This window comes from Phascolarctos cinereus, unplaced genomic scaffold, assembly GCF_003287225.1.
Source record: "Phascolarctos cinereus isolate Bilbo 61053 unplaced genomic scaffold, phaCin_HiC Scaffold_4;HRSCAF=312, whole genome shotgun sequence".
Classification (NCBI taxonomy): Eukaryota; Metazoa; Chordata; class Mammalia; order Diprotodontia; family Phascolarctidae; genus Phascolarctos; species Phascolarctos cinereus.
The window spans coordinates 212,322,650-212,344,824 of NW_027555847.1; the positions used below are offsets into that span (position 1 = coordinate 212,322,650).

At 40.2% G+C, this 22,175-nt stretch overlaps 1 protein-coding gene and 1 long non-coding RNA gene across 2 annotated transcripts; one reads left to right on the plus strand and one right to left on the minus strand.

Annotated features, from left to right (window-relative positions):
• Window positions 1-7,819: 7,819 nt before the first annotated feature.
• On the minus strand, window positions 7,820-13,778 carry LOC144456856 (uncharacterized). The gene is made up of 2 exons (XR_013486031.1): window positions 13,042-13,778; window positions 7,820-12,193 (listed from the first exon to the last, which is right to left on the minus strand). It is a non-coding gene; the product is annotated as an uncharacterized LOC144456856 (long non-coding RNA).
• Window positions 12,278-21,057, plus strand: BHLHA15 (basic helix-loop-helix family member a15). The gene is made up of 2 exons (XM_020965413.2): window positions 12,278-12,852; window positions 14,225-21,057. The coding sequence occupies exon 2, from the start codon at window positions 14,283-14,285 to the stop codon at window positions 14,808-14,810; it is 528 nt and encodes a 175-aa protein (XP_020821072.1). The 5' UTR covers window positions 12,278-12,852; window positions 14,225-14,282; the 3' UTR covers window positions 14,811-21,057.
• The last annotated feature ends 1,118 nt before the right edge of the window (window positions 21,058-22,175 follow it).

Sequence of the window (22,175 nt, forward strand, 5' to 3'; positions counted from 1 at the left end):
TTTGAATAATTTTGATTTATTAAATACTTTGTTGGAAGAGAGCCTTTAAGATAGCTCAATCAAATCAGATGTGGTTTGTTTTTCATAATCAACAAACAATAGTCCAGTGGGAATTTATACTCTTTACCTCCTTTAATTAGTTATGAAATGGTAAGTATGTATTCCATTGTAAAATATCACTTATCTGCATGTTCCCTACTAATATCCTGATTGTGGGTTCCCTTCTGAGAAAATATCCATATCCAGTTTGTTGCCAAGGCCTGCCTATTTTACCTTTGTAGCATCTCTCCTATTTTCTCTGGTTTCTCCTTACATTTCCCCTATGTCTGAATTCTTTCTTTCCTCATGTTTGCCTCCTGGTTTTCCTGTCTTCTTTTATAATCCTTCTTAATGCTACTGCTTTCCAATTTATCCTGTGTCCATTTTGTTTGTGCATAATTGTTTCCACGTTGTCTCCCCCCCATAGACTGTAAGCTGCTTGAGGGCAAGGGCTGTCTTTGGCCCTTTTTTTTTTTGTATCCCCAGAGTTTAGCACAATGTCTTGCAAGTATTAGGCACTTAGTAAGTGTTGATTGACTGACAAGTAGGCATACAGGTTGGTAGTTGACGCTTTCTCATTCACCTTTTTTCTTTATTAATCTCAGCTGAGATCCCGCCCCCCCATTGGTATCTTAATTTATTTATTTTTAGTTTTCAACATTCACTTCCACAAGATTTTGAGTTCCAAATTTTCTCCCCTTCTCTCCCCTCCCCCACCCCAAGACACTGTGCATTCTGAATACCCCTTCCCCTAATCTGCTCTCCCTTCTATCTACCACACTTCTCTTGTCCCCTTCCCCTTCTATTTTCCTATAGGGCAGGATAGATTTCTATACCCCATGTCCTGTGTATCTTATTTCTCAGTTGTATGTGAAAGCTATTTTTTTTGAGCATTTGTTTTTAAAACCTTGGGTTCCAAATTCTCTCCCTTCCTCCCTCCCCACCCACCCTCATTGAGAAGGCAAGCAACTCGATACAGGCTATACATGTGTAGTCATGCAAAACACTTTCATAGTAGTCATGTTATGAAAAACTAACTACATTTCCCTTCATCCTATCCTGCCGGCTTCCCCCCCCCCAATTTATTCTGTTCTCTCTTTTGACCCTGTTCCTCCTCAGAAGTGTTTGCTTCTGATTAGCCCCTCCCCCAATCTGCCCTCCCTTCTATCGTTCCCCCTCTCTTATTCTCTTCCCCCTATTTTCCTGTAGGGTAAGATAGCTTTCCATACCCAATTGAGTCACACCATTGGTATCTTCAGCCTCTTTAGTTTCCTTGCGAATTGTTCCCTTAACACCCACACAATTGGGTCATTCCCCAGCACAGACCTATTTTATGCACACTTGAGCCAATCTTGCTGCTTTTCTCCTCTTTTTGTTCTTAGTGCCTTTTTCTGCCTCCTTTATAAGAATATCCAAAAGTTCAAAGTTAGGAGCCCAGGTTCCATGGCTTCACAGTCCTTGATGGTGAAAACAGTTTGTTGTAAAAATCTTTGCAGTCATCTACAATACCACATGCCAGGCACCAGGCTAAAATGCTGGGAACACACAATCAAAAAAATTAAACAGTTCCTGTCCTCAGGGGGTTTACATTCTACTAGGAAGATACAAGATGTAGTCAGAAAAGTAAATACATACTATGTATAAGTTTTACTTATCCAAAATGCCTTCTAATCTATATTCCCACTTTAATTTCACAATAGTCCTTTGAGGGTAGAAATTATTCCAAATGAGAAAAATGAGAAATTATGATTTTTCCAAAGAGAAACAGCTTAATAGTGGAACTGAGACTAAAACTCAGATTTTTCCTTGTCCTTCATCAATATTCTTTCCACAGATCATGTTGTTTGCTGTTCAATGCTGGTGGACATTGTTGGACATTAGACTTCACATCCCATGTGATGTTATACTATATGTAAATATGTCATTCACATACAAAGATGACCTACTATAAAAATATTAGTATTAACAAACTATATTATAATTTATTATAATTATATGACATTATGTATTATATTTTTATATTATGCTTATATTATAATTTATGAAATAAATTATTGTGAATAATATTAATATTAATAAATAATATTTTTAAAAAGTTTAGTGTCAACATTTCCAATAATAGTGGCAGGTTACGTTATGGATACCCATTCTATCTGGTACAAATGTCCGTTATGTTTATGAGGTGGCTATATGTATGGTCACAAAACAGAAAAGTTGATCTTGAAGATTATATTGCTCGGAGTGATTAGTACCTTTCAGAGAGAAAAATAATTGAGTTTTCTTTGTTAAGGTTGTTCAGCTGAGCTAGTGTCTGGCAGTTTCACATTAATTATCTATTGTTGGGACATGTTTATTTTTGATAGAGAGGTTGGTTTTTTGTTTTGTTTTGTTTTTTTGTTTTTGTTTCCTTCAAGAGTCTCATATTTCTAGAATAGAAGTGAGAAAGATGACAGGAATTGTTTTCAGATAACACAGATGTCAGGCTTAGAAGATAATTTCTGTTTTCCTGACTGGTTATGATTTTAAGTTCATAAAATCAGAATTGTAAATAATTGAGACTGTTGAAAACTAAGTTGAGGGGATGGAAGCTGAGAAAATAGTCCATCTTGGGGGATGGAGTGGAGTGGAAGGAGTACCATAGCTCAGAATTCCAGTTCCAATTCCAGAGGACAGTCCCACCATGAACACAATTACCAGGAAAAGACAAGTTTCATGCCGCCAGGGATGACAGTCCTTGAGGAGGAATCATGGAAGCAAGCCTTCCCAATATAGGAAGTATGAACCTATGAATTATAATACCATGGGACAAAGTCCGCTTTACCTCATGCCAGTTACAGCTCTGAGTAAATAATCAAGTTCTCCTACTCAGCCTAACTCTAGTCATATGTTGTTCCCCAGCTGAATATAACATCAATAGTCACTGAGGCCAGAAAAAAAGAGCACTGGCTTGTGATCAGATAGTTTAGCTTCTAATCCCGGATGAACTGTGTAATCTTAAACAAGTCATTTCATTTCTTCAGGCCTTATTATCTCATCTGTAAATAAGGAGTCTGGACTAATTGATCTTTAAGGTAACTTTCAACTCTAAGATTCTATGAGTCTATTTATGACATATTTTGTTGCAATGTATCTCTTTTGATCTTGGAATCAGAAAGACTCATCTTTGTGAATTCAAATCTGACCTCAGACACTAGCTGTGTGACCCTGGGCAAGTCACTTCATTCTGTTTACCTCAGTTCCTCATCTGTAAAATGAGTTAGAGAATGACAAACCACTCCAGTATTCTTGCCAGAAAAACCCCAAAATGGAGTCACAAAGAGTTGGACACAACTGAAAAAGACTGAACAAACAAAATCTCTTTTCATAATCTATACTTAGGATGTTATTTTCTCTCCAACTACCATCATCTCCAACAATACACATAACTCCTCAGTCTCCATTATATTGCCTATATGTTTAAGCAGGAATTGAATTCTGATCAGCATCTGGCAAAAAAAGAGCACAGTGCTAAATACTGAGAAAGACACAGTCTTGTAGAGCTTTGTGCACAGTAAGTAAATATTTAATCAGCATGGTGTAGCAAAAAAAAAAATATGGTGGAATTGGTTTTATCATTCCTGCCAAAGAAATTAAATCCAACAAGCATCTATTGAGAGAGCCTATTACGTGTAAGGCACTGGTAATAACAAAGACAAAACCAAACCACTCTCTGTCCAGAGGATCTATTCTTGTAGATCCATGATCTACAAGAAGCCTAACTCCTATATAATGTGAATATTTTTTTCAAGAAGAGATTTGGAAGGTAATGGGTATGGTGAACAATAAAAAAAAAAAATCACAAAAAAATTGATTAGAATTTAGTACATAGTAAATGACTAGTCATCAATGTGGGAACCATTTCTTAATAAGCTATCTGTATAAAGACAAATCATTGACTTCTTAGATAAAAAATTAAAATAAATATCAAATTAGAAGAAAGAGTAAAAATGAGAAGTTATGTCAAGCAGTTGAGGCATCTTCAATTTGACCTCTTTAAATAAGATGTTGACACTGAAAAATGTGAAATGTGTGAAAACAAACATTCAGTATAACCTTTTGATTAATATCTAGTGAAGCATAAAACAGATGTCCCCCAAATTTTACACCTGTACTTATTTTGAATGGAATTCCTCTTTCTGACTTTTCCTGATTGTTTTTATTGGCACTAAAGAGGAACGCTGGTTATTTATGTGGATTTATTTTATATCCTGCAACTTTGTTAAAGTTATTGTTTCAATTAATTTTTAGCTGGCTCTTTAGGCTTTGCTAAGTAAATCATCATATCATCTGCAAAAATCAATTATTTCATTTGTTATTTACCTGTGCTTATTTGCTGAATTTCTCTTTTTTTTTTCTTGTTACCATGGGTAGAATTTCTAGGACTATGTTAAATAGTAGTGGAGATAATGGGCATCCTTCCTTTATCCCTTTGCTTATTGGAAAGGCCTCTAACATTCCTTCTTTACATTTGATATTTGCTCTTGGTTTTACTACATACTAAGGAAAGGTCCATTTATTCCTATGTTTTCTAGTGTTTTAATAGAAATGAGTGTTGAATTTTGTCAAAAGCTTTTTAAAGCATCTATTGATATAATTGCATGGATTTGATTATTTGTAATTAGTAATATGGTTTGTTACATTAATAATCTTTATTTTGAACCAACTCTGCATTCTTATCTTAAATACATCTTGTTCATCATGTATAATCTTTCTAATGTGTTGTTATAGCTTACTTGCTAATATTTTATTTAAACATTTTGTGTCCATATTCATCAGTGATATTGGTTTATACTTTTATTTCTTTGCTTTGTATCCCCCTGGTTTAGGTATTACATTTATATTCTGTTTATATGGCATTTGTATTCTGTCCTTTTTTTTCTTTTGTAATATTGTTATTTGAATTTTGATAGAATTCACTTGTAATTCCATCTGATCCTGTAACTTTTTCCTTTAGAAGTTCATTTATGATTTGTTCAATTTCTTTTTCTGAAATTAGGTTATTTAAGTCTATTCTTTTGTTACTTTCGTTATTTTATATTTTCAAATAATTAGTTCATTTTCTATAAGTTATCAGTTTGGCTAGCATGTATTTGAGTGAAGTAGTTTGATAATTTCCTTTATTTCTTCTTCAATTGTTGTGAAATCTTCCTTTCTGTTTTTTAACATGAATACTTTGGTTTTCCTTTCCCTTTTTTTATGAATCAAATTAGCTAATGGATTATCTATCTTATTAGTTAAAAAAAAAGCTCCTTGTTTTAGTTATCATTTCAATGCTCTTTTTTTTGCTTTAAGTTTTACTTCTTTTTTTATTTTCAGAATTTCTACTTTGTTATTGAATTGGGGATTTTTTACTTGCTAAATATTCTAATTCTTTTTAGTTCCATGCCCAATTTATTGTTCTGTTCTTTTCTTAATGAAAATATTTAGATATAAAAGTTTTCCTCTAAGAACTGCTTTAGGTGCATCCCATAAGTTTTTGTATATTGTCTCATAATTGTCATTTTCTTGAATGAAATTTCTATTTTTCTATAATTTCTTCTCTGACACACTAATTATGTAGAATTAAGATCACTCTGAATGTAGATGGAAGCATACTATTTGCTCTCCTTTTCCTTTGTTTTTCTGTTTTATTGCTTCATTCTTGTGGTTCCTCCCATTAGTTCTAGTTGTTCTTTACATCATGACTAATGGGAAAATATACTTAATATGAATATATAAGTAGAGCCTTGGAGAGGGGAGAGGAGAGGGAAGGAGAGAAAATTTAAAACTCAAAATCCTATGGAAGTAAATGTTGAAAACTAAAAATTAATTAATTTTTAAAAAAAGAATTAAGGTCACCAAATACTTTTTAATCTTTCCTTAAAGTCTCTTTCTTGAATCTAGTTATTACTGCATTGTAAGCAATAATATGTTTAGTATTTCTATTTTTCTATATTTTTAGTGGTTTTTATACCCTAATACACAATCAGTGTTTGTAAAGGTGCTATGAACAGTTGAGAAGTATGTAAATTATTTTCTTTTCCCACTCAGAAATCACCAGAGATCTATCATCTCTAATATTTCTAAGGTTCTAAATTTCTTTTTTGTTCACCTTGAGGTTAGATTTGTCTAAGTCTGAAAAGAGGTACACTGAGGTCCTTCACTTAAATAGTTTTACTATCTATTTCTCCTTCTAATTTGATCAACTTTTCCTTTATGTAGATGCTGTTATTTGGTATGTGTATGTTAAATATTGATATTGATTCATTTTCTCTGGTGTTTTTAGCATAATGTAGTTTCCCTGCTTATCCATACTTTTTATCATGTCTATGTTTAATATAACTTCATCTGAAATTGTAATTGCTGCCACTGCTTTTTTGAGTTCAGCTAAAGCATTATAAATTTTGTTCTAGTCCCTCATTTTAACTCTGTGAATCTTTACATATCGAGTGTGTTTCTTGTAAACTACATATTATTTGATTCTGTTTTCTAATACGTTCTTCTGTCTTCTTCTGTTTTATGCATGAGTCCCTGGATGGGATTCACAGTTATGATTGTAAATTGAGTATTTCTGTCCATCCTATCCTCTTGTACTTTTCCCCCTCTTTGCTCCTAACCTCTTTATAAATAAGATTTACAAATGTGTAAATTATTTTACAAATAAAAGGATGGTGAAAGAAAGTTTGCCTGACTTCTGTGATCTATAAATGCTATAGCTTATTCCCCTTCTGTTGCCCTTCTTCTGTTCTTCTTTCCCTGCCTTCGGTCCCAGGTTTTTATACTTTCGTCTTTTACTTTTAAGCCTTTCTTGACCATTCCTCTCTCAAATACTGGAGTTTGTTTGCAAAATAGGTCTAATAATGTTTATGCCCACCTACCTCACAGGGTGTCTGTGAGAAAATCATTTTGCCACTGTGAATTTGAGCTATTGAGCAAAGTGAAATTGAGCTATTTTTATGTGGATTGAGAAGATCAGAATATGGTTAATTTAGCTGTGATTCTTTAGCAATCACTGCTGTTTTTGGTTTCTTAAAAAGCAACTATGAAAATGAAAATATATTTTTTTTACCAAGTATTTTCCTTTTTCTTTTAAAAATATTGTTTATTTTTAAACATTTTTTTTAATTTTGAGTTCTAAATTCTCTCCCTCCCTCCAATCTTTCCCCCAAACAATGAGAAGGCCAGCAATATGATATCCATTCCAAATGTGAAATCATGCAAAACACATTTTTATATTAGCCAGAAAACACAAAATTTCAAAGCGCAAAAAGGGATTTGGTTTATCTTTTCCTGTTGCTGTCAATGAAGGCAGACTGTTCCTAAAGAAACATCATCATAATAAGTGTCCTCAAAGTCTTAAGTGGGAAAGAAGTTGTGATATATCCAAACACTGTGATGGAAGAGAGTTTGGCTCCCCAAAGCCTGGATTTTACCTGCTTTGTGCTTTAATGTTTAATTGAAAACAGGTTCTTCTTCTTCTAGCAGCATTTGATGTGGCTTAGATTTGAGGTGATCCAACATTCTGTCATTTAACAGCAACAGCAACAAATTCTTAACCAATTTATCTTTTTGAGTTCTCAGCTTCCAGTCTGGCATTGGGGTGGGAGATGAAATAGAGAGAGACAAGAAGAAGGGCAGGTCAGGAAGGGCAGGGTTTGACTGGCAGCTGAAAAGTGTCAAAATAAAGTACTTTCATCAATTCATATGTTCCATTACTGAATGCTTTGTAGGAGAAGCAAGGAAAGAGATCAAACCACAAATATTTTGTTGGTTTATTTATTTAGGCCATGAACTCATAATTCTCAGCTGCCAATAACAGGAGTCCCTAAAGACTGCTAAGCCTGATGGACAGCAAATAGATGGGCACAAAGCATGTATCATTTTCATTCCCCTGACTGAAGTTGAGTTTAAGTAAGATAACAGACTCAAGCAATACTAAGAAAACCAGAGATCTTCCTGAAACTTCTTGCCTTACAAAGGCCTCATTTTTTCCAAGGATGAGCTGGTTTGAAACAATTTCCCCTATGGATTGCACATAGACCAACTTTCCTTTTGACTCAGGTATGTCCCACCCTTTAGCCCTCTTACCAACAAGAACTGTGGACGTTAGAGGGAAACTCACTTTCCCAAAAGGGGGTGTTTCCATAGGGCCAGAGTTGGCATTCAAAAGGACCTTCCCAATCAGGAATCCAAAGCTTCCTTCTGCATGCCTGGTTTCCAAACTCATTTTCCCAAAGTGCTTCTTTGCCCCTTCCTTTCCATGTTCTTTGGAGAAGGGGAAGGAAATGTTGTTTGCAGGGTGTCCTATTCTGGATAAATATGCATACACACATGCACACACATATATACATACACTGTGTGTAACATATATGTCACACACACATATATAACTAACATATTTAACCAAGTTGGCATTCAAAAGGACCTTCCCAATCAGGAATCCAAAGCTTCCTTCTGCATGCCTGGTTTCCAAACTCATTTTCCCAAAGTGCTTCTTTGCCCCTTCCTTTCCATGTTCTTTGGAGAAGGGGAAGGAAATGTTGTTTGCAGGGTGTCCTATTCTGGATAAATATGCATACACATATGCACACACATATATACATACACTGTGTGTAACATATATGTCACACACACATATATAACTAACATATTTAACCAAGCTGGCTGATTGACGTTTCAAAATAATCTCTACTGAGATCTCTCCGAGGGAGATTTGTGACATTGTTGTTCAGTTGTTTCCATTGTGCCCAACCCCATTTAGGGTTTTCTTTGCAGAGATACTGGAGTGGTTTGCCATTTCCTTCTCCAGTTCATTTTACAGGTGAGGAAACTGAGACAAACAGGGTTAAGTGACTTGCCCAGGATCACACAGCTAGTGAGTGTCTGAGGCTAGATTTGAACTCAAGAAGATGAGTCTTCCTGTTTCCAGGCCTGCCTGTCTATCCACTGTGCCACTTAGCAGCTCTCTGATTCATGGCATAGAGGACTACTATGTATCCACCAAATTAAAAATAATCATAATCATAATCATAACAATAACAATAGCATTTAAGTAGCACTTTGCTTTACAAATGTTATCTCATTTTATCCTCACAATAACCCTGGGAGATAGGTACTATAATAACATCCATTTTGCAGTTGAAGAAACTGAGGCATCAGAGGCTAAGTGACTTGCCCAGGTTCACACAGCTAGGAAGTGACTGAAGCCAAATTTGAATTCAGGTCTTCCTCATGCTAGGTCCAGCTCTCTATCCACCACACCACCTCTAATGTGCAAAATGTGCCGTCACAGTCGCTTACATATTTTGTATCCTCCATACCTACTTCACACTGTATGCAATAATCTCATTCACCCAGAGGAGTCTCAAACATATGAATCTTAGTCTAAGGGAAAGGGAGAGATTTTAAATTATTGTCCCACAGTTCTTTCCTTCCTTCTCATCAATTGCTTCCACTCCTCCCTAGTGCCTTCTTCACCAACCTAGAAGAGTTAATTTCTTAGACAAACAGGGGAGGCAATGGCCCTCTTCCCAATCCCTATCAGCCATGTTAAAATCATAGTAGAGGAGGGTTTGGTTTGGAGGAAAGATTGTTGGATCTAAGGTTCAAATCCTGGCTTGGCCATTTACTAGTTCTGTGATTTTGGGGAAGTAATTTTACTTCCCTGTGACTTCATTATCAAGGATCAATGCCTCAGCAACCTTCTGTTGTTGTTCAGCCTTTTTAGTGGTGTCTGACTCTTTGTGATCCCATTTGGAGTTTTCTGGGCAAAGATACTGGAGTGGTTTGCCATTTCCTTCTCCAACTCATTTGAAGATGAGGAAACTGAAGCACACAGGGTTAAGTGACTTGCCCAGGGTCACACAGCAGTAAGTCCAGCACTCTATCCACTTCACCACCTACCTGCCCTTAGCAACTGTAATGACCTGAAAAGAGCATTGAATTTGGAGTCAGACCTGGGTTCAGACCCTAGCTTCATCATTTACCAACTCTGTCACCTTGGATAGGTTCACTGTACCTTTCTGGGCTTCAGTTTCTTAATCCATAAAATGAAGGGCCCCTCCCCTCCTCCAGGTCTATACCTTCCAACTCTAAGTCCTTTAATAATGGTTATTAATATTAACTATGACTAATAATTGATCATATCTTAAGGTTACTGTTTTTATTATTAACTTGAATTTATAGTTATGACATTTATCTCACCTACCACCAGTAGTACAGCATAATAGTTATCATTTACATAGCACCTCCTATGTGCCAGGCACTGTGCTAAGTGCTTCATAAACATTATCTCTTTCGATCCTCACAACAACTGTGGGAGGTGAGTGCTATGATTACCCCCATTTCATAAACGAGGAAATTGAGACAGAAAGATGTTAAGTGATTTGCTCAGGGTCACACAGCTAGTAAGTGTCCATGGTTACATTAGAACTCTGGTCTTTTTTACTCCAATCCCAGTGTTCTATCCATTGTACCACCTAGCTGCCCTGGAATACAGCCTGTCCTATTGGATAATAATAATAGCTCACATTTATATGTTACATGTGCCAGGCACTGTGCTAAGTGTTTTACAATTACTATCTCATGTGATCCTCACAACAGCCCTGGAAAGGAGATACCATTTATTAATTTCATTTTACAGATGAGTTAAGTGTCTAAGGATGGATATGAACTCAGGTCTTCTGGACTCCAGGCCCAGTGCTCCAGCCAGCTTCATAGCTGGCCCAGAACAGGGTACCTATTTTAGTCAGGAAGACCTTGGTTCAAGTTCTGCCTTTGACAAATATTGGTTACATGGGAAAGGCATAATTCAGCGGAAAGTTGGGTAGCCAATAAGCATTTACTAAGCGTTTACTATGTGTCAGACCCTGGGTTAAGCACTGGGGATCCAAATACAAGTAACAACAAAAAAAAGCTCTCAAGTAGCTTACTATTCAGGAAGACAATGCACCAAAGAGAATTGAAGATGGAGGGGGTACCCATACAGGGCATAGTGGTGGATTCTGGAGCTTCAGAAGGAGAGCCAGAGGAAGAAGCCTGGACCCACCAGCATTGGAGCCCCTGGAAGGAAGTCTCCCATGGGAGACAAAGGCTACAGAGAAGCAGGGCTGTTCCCAGGTGAGAAGGCAGCAAAATCAGAAGCAGAGCTGGGAGGGGAAAGAGTAATGGTTCTAGAGTCGGAGGCCCTGGGTTCAAGTACCAACTTTTGATGCTTACTTATGTAACCTTAGGCAAATCGCTTAATTTTCCTGGGCCTCAATTTCTCCATCTGTAAAATGACAGTGAAGTTCCTTCCAGCCCTAGCTATAATAGTTGTGTAGCCTGGGAAGACTTATAAATGGTAGAAGAGATGCAGATTTGTACAGGGAGGGGGAGTTTTCTCTATGGGAGGTCCCAATGCCAATGAAATCATAGATCCAGCAAAAAAAAAAAGCCATTTATGTAGTCTCTAAAGAGTTTTTCTCTCTCACGTTTTTCCTCTCCCTGCCTCTATACTATATTTCCGATCTGCTATGAATTTAATCCAGTTTTCCTCACCAGACTCACTGTTTCTCTTTTTTTTCTTTTTTCTTTTTATACCGGTTTCTGTTAATAGTCTCCTCCTATACCTAAGAGAAAAAAAGAATCGAGTTGTGAAACTGCCTGCTCCGGATTCCCCTGTTAGGTCTATACCGCACAGAGTTCAATGAAAGAGGAGAAGGACCACGTGTACAAAAATATTTATAGCTGCTCTTTTTGTGGTGGCAAAGAACTGGAAACTGAGGGGGAAGGGCATCAGTTGGGGAACTGGCTGAACTAATTATATATGAATGTATGTATATGAATTGTGCTTTTAAGAAATGAAGAAAGGGACGGTGTTGGAGAAACCTAGAACGACTCGTATGAACGGATGCAGAATCAAGTGAGCAGAACCAAGAGAACAATTTCTGTAGTAACAGCAGCATTGTAAGGACTACCATCTCTGAATGACTGGAGCAATGCGATGCCCACCGCGGACCAGAAGACGACGACGAAGGAATCCATCGTCCTACAGACAGCGAGGTGATCAGTCCCGGGTGCTGAATGGGACATACGCCCACATCCACGGGTCGGGGTCTGCTGTACTTGATTGCACATATGTATTACAGGGATTTTTCTTTTCCGATGGGAGGTGGGGAGAAGCGGAAGAGAGAGAGAGAAAATCAGTATCTGTTAAATGAAAATTTTTAAAGAAAGAAAGTCATGCCAGCTCCACCCGGAGGTGGCCCAACTGGTCAGGTAACGGCTTGGGACTAGGTTTCCTCCTTAAGCTCCTGAAGACAATGCTCGTTCTGTTCCTCCCCCTGCCTCCGGGCTGCTGGACGTCCCCCCCTTCCCTAGGCTGCAGGGGGGAGAAGCCCGACCCACCCTGCCAGCCTCGGTCTCTTCACCCTACGCCCCCCCACCACTCCGCCCCAGCCTAAAGGGTTTTCCCCCCTCCCTTTTTAAGAGGGAGGCAGATACCGGACAGACACCGCCCCCAACTCCTGTCCCACCCCTCGAACCCAGCTCCCGCCTCTCTCCCTCCCTCTCCCCCCAGCAGACTTCCTCCTCTCCCCTCCACTTGTCTCCAGCATCCCCCAACCTTTCCCCTCCCATGCCACCCCCTCCCCTGCTCATTTACATCCCGGAGCCGCTGGCCCAGCCCTGCCCCGCCCCGCCCGAGCCCGAACTAAAGCGACGTGTCCTTGTCCCCCGTGGGCAGCCCAAGCCGGCTGGCCCCGCGCACCTGTCCCGGCCGAGCACCTGTTCCAGCCCTAGGCCTCCGATCTGCAGGTAAAGGTGTGGGAGCTGGGGTCGCGAGCCGTCCCCTGGGGCTGGGACCACTAGCCTGGTGTAGGGGGTGGGGGGGGGAAGGGTTGGTCGCCCTTGCCCTCACACTTGGGGATGGGGGCATTGGAGAAGGGAAATGATGAGACTGGTGCTCTCTGACTTAGCAGTGGTTGACCCTGGCAGAGCACTTACAAAGGCTCCCACTTCCATGCGCCTGCCCATCGCTATGGGTCACGGAGGGAGAAGACAGGGTCCCCACTCGCCGGAAGCTGTCTGTGGGAGTTCATGCTTCTGAGCCGAGTCTCCAGGGATTTATTGTTTGGGGATGGGACGGCTGCGCGGGGTGGGGCAGAGTGGCACATCTTGACAGGTCTCTTGGTGGGGTCGGGAGGCTGGGGCCCGGAACTGCCTGTCCATCTGAGCCTTTGAATGTCTTGACTCCTCTCCCTTGTAACTTCTGCCCCCTAATGTCTAAAACCTTCCTGGCTACCCAGCTGCTGTCGTCAGAGCTACTGTTGCATTCTTCCTGAACTCCACTCTGTTTTTGTGGTCTTCGATTGGCATGTTTATGAGGAGCAGGGCTCAAAGGTGGGAAGGGGGCTCTTTGTATGTGCTTTCACGCGGGAACTCGGAGGAATGAGATGATGCGTCCATGAGGTTAGCAATCAGTGGACTTCAGAGATGTCAATTTCAAGGATGAATGTCCAGGGTTTAAAGAAAGTGAGACATGTATAACCTTCATCAGATTGCTTGCTGTCTTGGGGATTATGGGGAAGGAAGGGGGACTGAGGAGGGAAGTGAGGGAGGGAGAAAAATTTGGAACTGAAAATCTTACCCAAAAAATGAATGTTGAAAATTGTCATTACGTGTAATTGGAAAAAAATACAATTTACTTTTTTTTTTAAAGTGAGAAATCAGGGCATCTTGTCTTGGAGAGGGCAAAAGGGTGAAAGTCACACAGAATCAAAAAAGGTCCTATAAAAGGAGACAAAGGTACTTGTGGGGGGCCTCACCGATCTCATTGAATAAATCTGAAAAAGTTCCATAATCAATCAATATACACGTATTAAGCACTTACTATGTGTAGGCACTGTGCCTACACTTAAGACAAAGAAAAAGCAGTTAACAGTCATTGTGGGAGACAACATATTAACACAATCACAATAAATACAAAGTAGATAGAAGATACTTCAAAGAAAAGGCATTAAAAACGAAAGAGATCAGGTATGGCTTCTCTGTGTCTTTCTAATGGCGTCGAGCCCTCTTTGACAAGTGTGGTCATTCAGTCCAACGCTGTGAACCGTCTGTGTCTTATTGTTAACAACCCATTCATGACTGGTGCCCAAAGATTTTTAAAAAGCCTTTTTATTTTTAGGAGGAAAAAAAAAATTGGAGATAAGCCTGGGTTGCCATTTCCCATCTTCTGCTGAAATATGAAGACCAAAAACAAACCCACAAAACGCAGGCTTTTGGCGGACAAAGAGACATTTCATGGCGAGCCAACATCCAATAAGCAGGACCTGGAGAAATGTTTGAGGAACAGGGACAGGCGGAAGGGGGAGAAGGCTGAGGGCAGCAAGGTGGCCACCGCCAAGAAGAAGTCCTCCTCGGGCAGCCGGGAAAGCACTCTGAGGCGGCTGGAGAGTAACGAGAGGGAGAGGCAGAGGATGCACAAACTTAACAATGCCTTCCAGGCCTTGCGAGAAGTCATTCCCCACGTCAGGGCGGAGAAGAAACTCTCCAAAATTGAGACCCTCACTCTGGCCAAAAACTATATCAAATGTCTGACCTCCACCATCCTCAACATGTCCAACGGTTGTCTCCCTGCCCTGGAAGGGGAAGGATCTGCTCACAACTCTAAATTCTACCAGCACTATCAGCAGCAGCGAGGAGACGAGGAAAGTGAAGACCACCTCAAGAAATATTCTACCCAGATCCACAGTTTTCGGGAAGGGAGCTAGAGGGACCCTCTGGACCAACATCGTGACATCTTCAGGCAAGGAGTAATGGACTCCGAAAAGGCGTCACTGGGCCATCACCCTATTTTTATTGTCTGTTACGTTTTGGCCAATATCTCCAATTGTCATGCGCGGACTACTGGGCGATTTTTTTTTTCCCATACAGAAATGGTAAAAACGGTTCATCTTCCTTCTAAAAAATAGCCAATTACTGAGAAAAACTTGAACTTGACAGCCCCTTGCTCAATCACAGTCCCCAGAGGGCATTTTCCACCCCTTAGCCTCAGGCTCAGTGTGACTCTCACTCCCCTTTGTCTCTAGACGCCTTGGGTATCCTCAGACAGGTGCCCAAGGCCTGATTCTTGTATCATCCATGTGAAACATGCCCTGAGGGGTAGGAAATGGAAACAGTTGGCTCAGCCCAAGCTTGTAGCGACCCGGGGTGGTGCATTATTCCCATAAACATTTTGACCTTTGTTACTGAAACATTTCTGGCCCTCTCTAGTGTGACAGATAGTCTTCTAAGAGATTATTTTTTGTATATATCACCAACAGAAGTTGAAGCCTCAGTCTTTTTTTTTTTGCAATGAATCCCACTTTTTTTGGGGGGGGTCAGGAACTGTGATTTATTTGATTTATGTAGGGAACTCCATTAATGCAAATGGCAATTCTATAATTCAGTACCTTATAGTGTTAGTGACTTGACCACAGTCACACAGTCAGCATACGTCATAAATGAGAAGTGAACCCATCTTCCTGACTCCAAGGCCAAACCTCAATGCCCTGTTGCCAACTTCAATCAAATATCATCCTATGATTATTAGCGTGTTATAGTATTTGAGTGCCGGAAGGGACTTTCACAATTATTTAATTCAATTCTCTCCTTTTGCAGGTAAGGAAACTGGAGGCTTAGACCAGTAAAGGGCTCACCTATTGAGAGTGTAGCAGGGTGGGGTTAGAGTTAGTTTTTTGCTTCTAGCTGATCAGGGATGGAACAGAAAACCTCTAAAACTCCAGAGCAGGAGCTCTTAACCATTTTAATGTTCCCAGACCCCATTGGCAGTCTGGTGACACCCATGAGAACCCCTTCTCTGAATAATGTTTTTAAATAATTGAAGGAAATGCTAAATTTTGGTTAGAAAGTAGGGAAAATAAAGCTTTTTTTTTTCCAATCCAAGTTCACAGACCTCCCTGAAATCTATCTAACGGCCCCTTCGAGGGCTTTGAATGCCAGGTTAAATAATCTTGTTCCAAAGGGAGTTTTTCGAGGAAGGCAGGATTTATATCTTTTTTCTCCCCTTTTGGTTTTCTAAAAGACTGTCTCTTGGAAAAAGAAAGATGCAACCAAATCCTGCAAGTTTGTGAAACACACTGTTGGTGAGATCTGTGCTGAAATTCTTGCAATTCACTAATCTAGACACAAAAATCATGGGACAGTGCCTTGGAAAGGACTTTTTGTACTTGGTACAAAAAGCACACTTTATGCAGGGTTGGTGAGAAAATCCTCTAGGTCCTGGGCACTAGGCCACTCTAAGTATTAGTATACAGACTTTAAATGTTTTAAGGTTTCTCCTTCATGTGTATCCGTCCATGCAGAAGAAAAATCTGTTGCTTTTCTTCATGCAGAAATGCTGGCTTTCCCTTGTAGTCAGATTGTCCTGTTCTTCCAAGGGCTCAGAGTTTTGCCAAGCTCCATTCTACTCCCTTTTCTGGTTGGGATGAACTCTACCAACAATTCTTCGAATAGTTGTTTATGTATTGTGTATTGTTGTTCCAGGTGAGGGATGATGGGGGAAACTGCACACTTCCCTTATCTGCAGCTGCACACTTCCCTTGGCACCCCTCGTCCCCAGATGGGTATCAAGTTGGGTAGTCAGGTAAGAGGGGACATGGTCTTTTTATTCATTTGACTCCAGTAGGGTCTTGGTGGGCTGCTCTGCCACTGAGAACCAGACCATACAAACAAGGACCATTCAATTCCTTAGATACATTTCCTTGTGTTTCATAGAACAGGGAGGTGGAGACAGGAGGGGTGGCACAGGGGTGCTTTTGCCTAATGAAAACAATAGTATTTCTTGCACAGGAGAGAATAATGTAAGAGTGTGTTTTCTGCTTGGCACACAGTAGACTCCATAAATACTACATTCTTGGTATGATTCTCTTTGGAAGGCTAGAGGAAGATCTTCAGGAGAATTCAGGAGAATTGTAAAGCTTATGCGAGCCTATAGCGTTCCTGAGCAGGAGGGAAGCTGATAAATGTTAAAATGTTATTTAATTGTATTATACTATAATTATGTAATATTACATGTGATCACTGAGAGCTCTATGCAATCATCTGGGAAATGTGCTGGGACTTTCTTGCAGATTACTGGTTAAGGTTGGAAACTTAAAACACAACTCTAGATCTGTTTTTTGGGGGGCAGCTAGGTGGTGAAGTGGATAAGGCACCAAGCCTGGAGTCAGAAAGACCTGGATTCAAATCTGGCTTCAGACATTTACTAGCTGTGTGACCCTGGACAAGTCACTTAACCTTGTTTGCCTCAGTTTCCTCATCTGTCAAATGAGCTGGAGAAGGAAATGGCAAACCACTCCAGTATCTGTGCCAAGAAAATTCCAACCAGAGCCACCAAGTCTTATATGAGTGAAACAACTAAACAACAAAAGATTTACCTTATGATGCTGTGATTAAGAGTGGAATGTTTTTAGTAGGGGGCTAGAAACAGGATGTATGGGGTGAGCGTCCCACACACATCTTTCTAGTCCCCTACTAAAAAGCATTGTTTTCAGTCCCTTGATGACAGAAACTAATAGCTACTTGACCATGAGCAAATCACAACCTCTTAGTCTCAGACAACTCTCTCTCCAAGACAGTTATAGACAGAGCTACCTCCCACATCACTCTTCAAATCACAGGTCCTGGATGTATTGACTCATTTTTAAGAAACTCTCTGTTTTGTCTAGTGCCAAATTATGCCCTGTTTGAACACTCAGTAGGTATTTTGTTACTATTTCTAGTCAACATTCTACTTATCTATCAGACAATCCTTTATGATTTTCCTTTCTTCCCACTGGTCTGTCCTTTGAGGCAAAACTTAACAAAATGAATGCGGCTTAAGAGTCTAGGGAGCTAGGTTCAAGTGTTGCCTCAGATGCACAGAGAGCTGCGTGACCTCGGGCTAAGTTATAGCCTCTCTGAATCTCTGTTGGCCTGGAGTAAAAGAACAGCTCACACTTATATGGCCCTCGGAGATTTTCAAAGAACCTTCCTCACAACAACTCCATGAGGTAGTTACTTAGGCAATGATTATTGAACCTCTCTTTCAAATGAGGAAACTCAGGCCCAGAGAAGTTCAATGATTTGCCTCTGATCACACAGTTAACATTTGAAGCAGGATTCAAACCCTGGTCTCCTGATCTCAAGACTAGCACTCTGGGGGCAATAATACTTCCACTTCCTACCTCATGGGGTTATTGTAAAGAAAGCCCTTTAGAGAAAGAAGTTATTTTAGAAATCATAGAGTCCAATAACCTCATTTTGCAGAAGAGGAAACTGAGGCCCAGAGAGATTGACTTGCCCAAGATGAATATGTTACTTTATAGACAGAATCTCAACTAAAAAGTCTTCAAAAAACACACAGATATTTCTTCACTTATATATTTTAGAGAGAGAAAAGGGCCTTAACTCTCAGCACATCTTTCTTCTTTTTAATTTCCTAAATACACCCCCCCACACACACACATACACAGTGTCCCAAAAGTCTTACTGCAGTTCCTGCACTAAGGGTTGTTATATATATTTTACATCAGGGTGAATTAATCCATCCTCTGATCAGTGAATATTTATTAAGTGTCTGCTAGGCCCCGGTGATAAATATATAAAGAATGAAACCCTTTTTGCAATTAATTTACATTCTGAGAGGGATGATAACAAGGACATACACAAGTGTATGCAGAATAAAAATAAAGGGTAGTTTGGGAGGAAGGGCACAAAGAGTTAGAAGAGTCAGGAAAGACTTCATGTAGACAATGATGCTTAAACTGTATTCTGAAGAACTAATTCTTGGTGGGGAGTGGGGACTGCATTCCAGGCACGAAGAACAGCCCTTTTTGACCAGTGCAAAGTTGAAGAGACAGAAGATGGAGTGTCATGTGTGAGGAATTTAGAGAAAAGGTCAGGCTTGTTTGGAGGGGCATGAATGTACAGTGAGATCAGAGAGACGGGTTGGAGCAAGGTTGGGAAGGGTTTCAAAAGCTTATATTTTAATCTACAGGCAATAGAAAGCTAGTGAAGTTTGTGGGTAGGTGAGTAAGTATCCACACTTGAAGGAGGCTAGGAGTCTTGACACTTGTGACTGACCAGGAGAATTCTGATTTCTTGTCTGAGTGCTTAGTTGTATTATATGTTAATATATTTTCCACAAACTGCAAAAAATTATTTTTAAAGAGCTTTGAGAAAAACGGGACACGATTTGCTCAAAACATTCATCTCTTCCACTCCATTCCCCCCTTTTACAAAGTCCTTCAGGATAGAAGCTCTGGGATCTTTCTGTGCTGGACTACTACTTTTGACACAATTTCAAGTACTGTTTACACAAATAGGCAAATGATGGTGGAATGAGTCAGTCTCGCTGCTGCTCTGGAGTCCGTGTCTGTTGGGACACGGTTTCCAAGAGGGAAGATTTCCTTAGGGTGTCACAGTCAATCTTTCCAAACTCACCTTGCAGGGCTGGGCACAGGAGGCAAAGGCAGCTGCTTGTTGTTCTAACTCGCTTTTTTGGACTTAGGCAATTCTTAGGGCAAATAGAGGCATTATGAAATATCAAAGGGTTTGGCAAATGGCCCTGTTTACATAAAAAGGGCATGACACAGCAGGGTCCGGTACCCCAAGGTACAGATAATGACTTTGAGTTTGAGTCTCCACTTTGCTGATCAAATACTGGTCACAGGAACTTGCTGTAACAGTCCTCATATCTCTTACAAAGCCAAACGTGGAGGTGCAATCTGTGGGCATTTCAGATATTCCCATAATAATGCTGCTTAGTCAAACAGACGCAGGATGATCTGGGGTAGTTTAGGAGATAGGGTTTTAGTCCCAGTTTTACTGTTTTTACTGTATATGATACAGGTAGACCTATCTATACATATATATGAACCAAACCTATCATTTTATCGATACAGGGAACTCCTAGTGAGGAACTTCCCTCCACCAACGCTGCCCAGCACCTGCCCAGCAACTGAGTTGCCTGGGGCATTGAGAAATTAAATGACTCACCTAAGATCTCACAATTATTTTATAAGAGCACAGATTTAGAGCTAAAGTGATTCTCATTTCACAGATGAGGAAACTGAGGTTCACAGAGGCTGTCACATAGCTAATAAGGTGAATTCGGATCTCAATCTAGGTCTTCCTGACACCAACACTATCCATGGAGCCACACTATATATGAGGGAAGAGAATTTACCTTTTTCTCCCTAGTTGCTCGTCTTTCAAATGGGAATAATACTTGTTCTACCTACTTCCCAGGGTGATTGTAAGGCCCAAGGGAGTTAGAGTGGATGTGAAAGCACTTTGAAAATCATTAAGCATGTTATACAAAAGTAAGGTAGCTAATGGAGTTCTCTGTCCTCATAGAAACAAAGGGGCGTCACAGAGTTCCTTTTCTTGTCCAAGTGTTTTGAATTTCAGTAGGTGGGCCTTGGGTGAAAGGCAAGATTGCCCCCTGATGTACAAGGTTTTCTTCCTTTGCATCTTATGTGTGGTTTATTCAAGTTACACTCTAAATCCAATTCTTAGTTTCCACGTAAATGCAAATCTGCTGTTGTGTGTGTCCAGTCAGATTTTGTCTCATGCTATGAATGGGATGAAAAAGGAAGATCTAATTGGGACCTTAAAACGAGCAGGCCTTTAAGGGAGCTCTTCGGACTGTCAGGTTGCTTTTTGAAAATGTATGTGGATGGGTGAGCATGCCAGTTCAAGATTTTGTGCAGCCAGTTCTGGAAAGGGTTGGACTGCCCAGAGTGAACTTGTCTGCTGGTCAGTGGGACCACCTCGTTCTGCCTGCCAAAGACACCCTCCAAGGTGGGTGCTGCCACTATACCGGACTTTGAAAGAAGACATGTTTCCAGCACAAGAACTCTGAAAGCCAACACTGCTGTGAAGCCCAAAGGCCTGATGGACAGTGGAAAGTACTGCTTACCTAAGTAGTAAATTCTGTATTGGATGCAATAAATTCAGCTACTTTTGCTCACATTCTCTCTCGCATGCTGTTATCTTGATGTAAATATTACCCCTGGAAAACAAGAAGACAGGTTGCTTCCCCTACCTTAACTCTTCTTGTACTTTCTGATGGGACTTGAATGATTGAGCTATTTACAGCCTGGGATTTTGTGCTTCTAACTGGTTGCAGAAAGCTAGCTTCAGAAAACATTCGCAATCCCAAAATACAACCCATGCCCTACAACCAGAATTTTGTGACTGCATTAAGTTGAAGGAACTGGAAATGTTCCCTTGTTTCTCTGAGGGCACCACATTGCTACAAACAGCCATTCCTTTTTTTAATTTCTTCCCGTCAACAAAAATTGATATTCTCTCCTTCCACCATGCCCCTCAAATTGTGAAAAAAAATACGAATGAAACCTTTGTAGCAAATATGCAGTCAAGCAAAACAAATTCCCCAATGACATCGGAAGCCATTTCTCCTTGTTAGGCAAGAGACTTAAAAGGATATCTTCAATCATCATGAAATCTGTTCAATGCATGTGTATGCAAGCTGAGGGGTGACTTACAAGCAATCGAGGTCGACCCCATCCACCTTGCAATACAAGAGGCTCAGAACATCTTTCCTAGGCCACCTACTATTTATCTGGATAATTACTGAGCCTTTAAGAGATTGTAAATCTATGACTTTCAATCCAACAAATATGAAATGACAAGGGAGGGCTTAACTACACTCAGACTGGGAGCATAAATGAGATAGGGGTGAGGTCCTGAAAATAACTCAATGGGTAGCTTCAATCTTTGACTTTTTATTCCCTCTTCCCAGAATTCAGACCTAAAAACGGATTTCTTAGATAACACAAGAAAAACAATCTTTGAAGCCTGTTGGTGTGTGTGTATGGGGGTGGTGGGAGGAAGGGGGGAGTGCAGGATCCCCCTAGCTCTGAATTGGAGGGGACTTCAGAAGCTACTTAGTACAACTGATGGACAATATCCTCTTCAACATACCTGCTGTGGGGATCATCTAGCCTTTGCTTCAAGACCTCAAGAAAAGGGAATCCACAATTGCCTGAGGCAGCCCTTCATTTTGGGATAGCTCTATTAGGAGGCCTATCATTTTATCATGTCCAACTTCTACCCACTGATGTTCT

What these genes read in the sequence shown, in the direction of transcription:
- BHLHA15 (XM_020965413.2), top strand. Translation starts at nt 14,283, where the DNA reads ATGAAGACCAAAAACAAACCCACAAAACGCAGGCTTTTGGCGGACAAA.